The 6,145-nt window shown below is 32.2% G+C and overlaps 1 protein-coding gene across 1 annotated transcript in view; it reads left to right on the top strand.

Moving 5' to 3' along the window:
* The window catches only part of mas (masquerade), a gene marked incomplete in the record, with an annotated part of 25,864 nt that overhangs the window by 17,267 nt on the left and 2,452 nt on the right, over positions 1–6,145 (top strand). Inside the window, 2 exon segments of the mRNA XM_067053189.1 lie at positions 411–688; positions 2,791–2,945. Coding sequence (XP_066909290.1) covers positions 411–688; positions 2,791–2,945 — 433 coding nt within the window.

Raw genomic sequence — 6,145 nt, 5'->3', positions numbered from 1 at the left:
TATGATATTTGAATCTGCTCAACGTGGCCTTGATTCAACGTACCGCCATCTTGGTTCTGTTTTTGACTCACAAAGTTATTATAAACAATGAAACTTGGTTAGCTTGCTTTTTGGATAAACAAAACAAATTAACAATCTTAAAATGATACATAAAATAAAACATATTAAAAACCCTTATACATCAAAATATACTATTTACTCAAAAAGAGCATATTACAATATACAAATAATTGATAAAGATGGTAATAAATATATATTAAAAAGTAGTAAATATTAAGAATATATTCAGCAAAATTATATGATAGGGTGTCTACCTACAGATACCTAACTTTGAATGGTATCTGCAAACACATTCATCCTGATAACTTTTCGAAAGAATATCTGTAGAAATATATTTACAATTTTTTCAGCATAGTTAGGTCAGGCGATGCAATATACGTCAGAGTCGGAGACCATGATCTAACGAGGAAGTACGGTTCTCCAGGAGCGCAAACACTCAGAGTTGCTACTACTTATATCCACCATAACCACAACTCTCAAACACTGGACAATGACATTGCGCTACTGAAACTATATGGTCAGGCTGAACTCAGAGACGGCGTTTGCTTGGTCTGTCTTCCAGCTCGTGGAGTTAGCCAAGCAGCTGGTAAACGTTGTACAGTTACTGGATACGGTTATATGGGTGAGAGTAAGTATTGTGAACTTCTATTTTTTTTATCATATACTATACTAAATATTTTCATATAAATACATAATTTATGTTTAGATCAAGAAATTTCTTTATTCTGATAAATTTTCAGGGGTTCCTTGAAAAGGCAAATATTACTTTCTGATTAAGTGCAAGTTCCTTTTATAAAAGTTTTTTTTATAATCTTCACTATTTAATCTGTAGCTAAGGGTATAAAATAGTATGTACTTCTTTGTTTTCTTTTTTAAGGAAAACAAAAACCTTTACTATTTCTTATTTTATCTTTTGCATAATGTTTAGACTTCCCATTCATTATGAAGTCTATTAACAAATTATTATTTTACAATAATTTTTATCTTATCAACCTCTATTTTTTTTTTCTAAGCTCCATGGGTGTATAGAGTTTGATAAATGGAGGGTGGAATCTCTTTTACTGCATTTCAAATGCATTGTAAAAAGGGAATGAGGGAAGGGATACAACTGTATATTGGAAAAGTCAGCTGTCTGATGACGGAGCTCATCAGATTTACGGATGTCTGTTGTCAGGAAGTTAGTAGTCCTCAGCCGAGACTGTTCATGTGTGTCTGCCACCTTTGTGACCGTCCTGTCGGTGTCAGTGTCCTCAATAGGGAGTTTGTATAGAACTACAGGCTATCAAAAAATTTGATATGTCTCCTCGAGGTAAATTCTGTCACAGTCGGTAGTTCGAGTATCGTATGTATATGGTCCTTCTATGCTCTTTGAAATGAAGTATATCTCCTGATACATCTGAGCATGCCGCTCTGAAACTATTGGAGCCTCTTGGCTATTGTAGGTGCTCTGTTGATCAGCATAAGTACTCGGTAGAGTACATTTACATTATTCACAATTATACTAACTTATTTTATATTACACTATATGAATGATAGTAACCATTATGTGAATTGAGAATAGTCAATTTTTTTTTTTCATTTTTATATACTTACCTTAATAACTTTATTTTTTCAATAATGTAATTATCTTGTCGAGGTGGGTTATTTTCTTGATTGTTCTGCTTGTCCAGAAGGCTTCGACAATGCGTGTTCAGTTTAGGTAAGGTATTTGACAAGGAAGATGATTAGATAGGATGAGACTAATGGGTAACAACCACTATATCTCAGAGGGGTAACAACCGCTATATATCAGAAGACGGTATCCTCTGTGTACTATTCCGATAAACACAAGGAAAGTATGCAGACCTGGAGGGAATCTAGCCACCAGAGTCATGCAGGAAGGTCCCCCAGATACTATTCCTATAAACACGAGGGAGATATGGGTGAACAACAAATAACAACCATTTAAAAATCAGGATCAGCTGTTGAGATAGCTTAACTATCTCTATCAAGTAGATGCTATAGATTTGTGTTTTCCTATGTTCCATTAGGGGTTCTTTAAGACCCTTATTTATAGGCCTAGTATATTATAGGATTGTCAGGAATAGAAGAGGAAGTAAGGTTCGAAACTAGTGGGTTAGGGTGGTTAGGGAGGTTAGGGAGTTTATAATGGAAGGAATGATACCTGGTCCAGGCTAGATTGTTTACATATGGAACATTAAGGTCTATATATATAAAAGAAGTATTTGTGAAAAAGTAAGGAGCATTGAGGATTTTAGATTGTAAGGATTGGATAGGATAGGTTTAGACGGTTTAGTGAAACCCTAAAGCTCCATATGTCCAGATTGTTCTTATTAGAGTCATGTACATCAGTCTTTTGTAATGAATTGGAAATTTAGACCTTTTGTCTTTTAAGTGCTGTAATAGTATAAATCGACATGCAATTTCCTGTCTTTTCATTCTTGTATAAGGATTCCAAGTTAGTTGTTTGTCCAGATGTAGTCCAAGGTAGCAGATCTGTTCAACAGGGGTAAGAGCAACATCATTAAAGGATACTTTGGGCAGTCAGTAGGTTTACGACGAAGGGTAAAGATGATATTCCCTTTTAATCCTCCCCTGTTTGAAATTGTTTTATTTCCAATGTCTCAGTTTTGTTTTTGATAGTAGTGAACATTTTTTTAATTTAATAAGAGATATAATATTAACATGTTAGTAACAATAAATAACTACATCATATTTGAAAACTTACAGCTGGTCCAATACCACTAAGAGTGAGAGAAGCTGAAATACCGATAGTTGGAGACGTGGAATGCATTAGGAAAATCAATGCTGTTACAGAAAGGATCTTTATTTTACCAGCGAGCAGTTTCTGCGCAGGAGGTGAAAAGGGAAATGATGCTTGCCAGGTAATATATATGTCTAATTAACACTTTAATTATTTTTAGAACATTTAGATGTTGATACATATTTTACATTGAATGTAAATGGTTTTTGTCATCTTAGATTATATTGGTATTGCAGTATATAATAATAAATAAACTTTTAAGTTTATCATAAACCCAACATCATTTGATAAAAGTAAAGAATTCTTGTTCTTACTCTTTAATCAAGCGATATGTCTAACAGTGACAAGGCAGCATGAATCCATTTCTTAATTCCTTCTCTAACCGTTTTTTTTTTAGTAAAACTTCTTTACCAAATCAAGAAAAAAAAAATTATACAGCAGTAAATTGATTTGGTATGGTGAGGGATGTAACAGAAGTGGAGGGGGAGGGGAGGAACAACACTGGTCAATTTGAGCAGCAACATTTTTTATATTGTAATAGGAGAGCAAGAGATTACAGTATTCAACAATGTCGACAGTGTAGGTCTGATTTAGTCAGCTCCTTAAAGCTTCTGCTCTCCTATCACAATATTAAATAAATCCTGCTAGATTAACTTAAGCTGTTCTATTCTAATTATTATTATAAATCTGAAACTAATATTTCTGCCTTAAGTTATAAGAGGGAACGCTCTTTGTAATGGGCTATAATTCAAAATAATCTTGATGCTAAACCGACTTGAAGAGGTGCAAAAGTAGAAAAGATAGTGAAAAAAAAAACATATTGTTAGGGTAAACAATAATAGTAATTCATTTACACTTTCATTGTTGTTCGGATAAACACATCCTCTTTTGTTTGTCTAATCTTGGCACCATCCTAAACACTTTCATATTGCTAGAGTAAACTTAGTCAAAAGAAACTGTATTTTTAAGCTAACTCAATCAAAAAATTAATAGATTTTCTACAACATAAATTACTATTAAGAGTGATAAACTTACCATTAGAAAGTACTACAAGAGGCGATTCAACAATTGATGCAGTATTAACAAGACCTATTGAAAACATTCAATCAAAAATGTTAGAATAAAAAAAATTTCTTATTTTAGCTATCATAAGCCTACCACATCAATATTTTCCATTTCATAAAAAAATGTACTGAAAGACAGTAATAAGTTTATTTATTTTGAGAAATCTATTTCTCAAAAACCATTCAACATACAGATGCCTATTAGCACTCTAATTAAAGCTAGTTTAATGTACTATAAAGTAGTTTATAACTTTTATCTTTGTAGAAGTAGCTATTTTCATGATATTTGCTGAGATAAATTGATTTATAGTTGTTCGGACTAATTTTCATGTACAAAATTTATATTCATATGCAAATATCATAAAAACTACTACCCCTACGATTATATCTGTCAGAAACTAATTTATAGTAAGTTAAATTATCTTCATTTTGAGTTCTAGCAGACATATGTACATCTTATGGTTCCAGAGGCATATTTTTTCACAAATTAAACTTTTTATCAGAACAACTATAAATTAACAGTTTGTCAAGTATAAAAACAAAAATAACATATATAATAACATATAAGATAACCTACAAACATAAACGTTATGAACTATTTTATAGTAAATTTAACTAGCTTTAATTTGAGCGCTGGCAGACATCTTTACATCCAATGGTTCCTGATATTTATTTTTTCATAAATCAAACTTATTGTCCAAACAACTATAAATGAATTTATTTTAGCAAATATCATTAAAACTACTACTCCTACAAAGATAAACTTCAGGAACTACTTAATAGTACATTAAACTAACTTTAATTTGAGTGTTAATAGACATTTTTTTGTCGAATGGTTTTTGAGGCATAGATATTTCAATATAAATTTACTAACTACTAATCTTTGGGTACATTTTTTTATGAAATGTTGCGTTTTAGAAAGCTATATCTCGGAAACGATTGAAAGTAAGAATTTTTATTTCCCCTACCTATACTTGGCAGATTCATCAATTTCGATTAGTAATAATACATAGTTTTCATTAAAGTAATAAAAAATTGGGGTGAAATAACTACCTTTCTTTGTTCCATGTTGTGAACTACAACAATGAAATATTAACTGTATCATTTGTAAATGATAAGGTGAACTATAGTTAGATAAAACTATTGAATAGTATAATTAAATAAAACTTTATTAATAATTTTAATTAAATAAGAAAAAAAAATAAATATAAATGTTTTTTGCAAAATAAATGTCATTATTAATAAAATTTTAATATAAAAAAAGAAGATGGTCTAGGAGTGATCAAAAGGACTCTCATCGTAATTAATCAAATAATGTGACACCCCTAAACAAAGAACCATTCTTTTGGCTTCACCCTCGAGTAAAAAGGGACCCCTCTACACGGCTGAGGTTTTCTTCAACAACTTTTGATCTAAATCTTATTTTGTCTTCAAGAAGCCGGCTCTTATTTCTGTTTTTCACCTATATTTCAGAAAAACATTGTTTTTTAAATACCAATAGATAAAAATTAAAGTAACAAGAGATATGTGAAAAATCCTGCACTTATTTAAAGGTACCTCTACACGCTTGCTAAGCCTTACCGAAATCGCGCATGCGCGAGCTTGAAGATGGGTTATTTGGCTTGCCTGGTACGAGTTTGTCTAAATTGTAGCCGATCCGTCGAGAGTCGGGATTTTGAACACAGATTAAAGGGGGTTCGTGAGAACGCTTGTGTAGCATCTCCACCATTGCTCTTTGTTTAGTTGCAACTGAGAACTGTTATTGTGTGTACAAGCCAAATGCAAGCATACAAATTAGGGATGCGACATCGATGTCGATGTTTGAAGACCGATGTTTTCTAATCGACGATGTTTTTGAACAAGTATTTCAGAAACATAAGGTCTGTTCCAACGACCACGCATTTTACGGCCTGTCAGAAGTAGTTTTTGAAACTAAGAATCCGACATCGACTACAAAAAACATCGATGTATTACAAGCCGTAGTATGCGGAACATTGATGTTTTTTGGAGTCCATGTCCTATTGGTTGATTGAAAAAGCACTTCTGACTGGCCGGAGCATGCGTAGTCTTTAGAACAGTCTTTATGATACAGAAATGGTTAAAAAAACATCGATGTTTCAGTATTGAACATCGATGGTTCAATACGATTTTCGAATGGTTCAATACGATATTCAATATCGATGGTTTTTCAGAGAGGCAAGCATGGCGGACGTACGAGTGGTTTCAGCCATTGCACTCGGATTGTATTATTTTTATT

The sequence above is a fragment of the Halyomorpha halys genome, unplaced genomic scaffold (assembly GCF_000696795.3).
Source record: "Halyomorpha halys isolate HHAL.00 unplaced genomic scaffold, Hhal_1.1 Scaffold16.1, whole genome shotgun sequence".
Lineage (NCBI taxonomy): Eukaryota > Metazoa > Arthropoda > Insecta > Hemiptera > Pentatomidae > Halyomorpha > Halyomorpha halys.
This window is presented reverse-complemented; position numbering and strand designations above follow the sequence as displayed.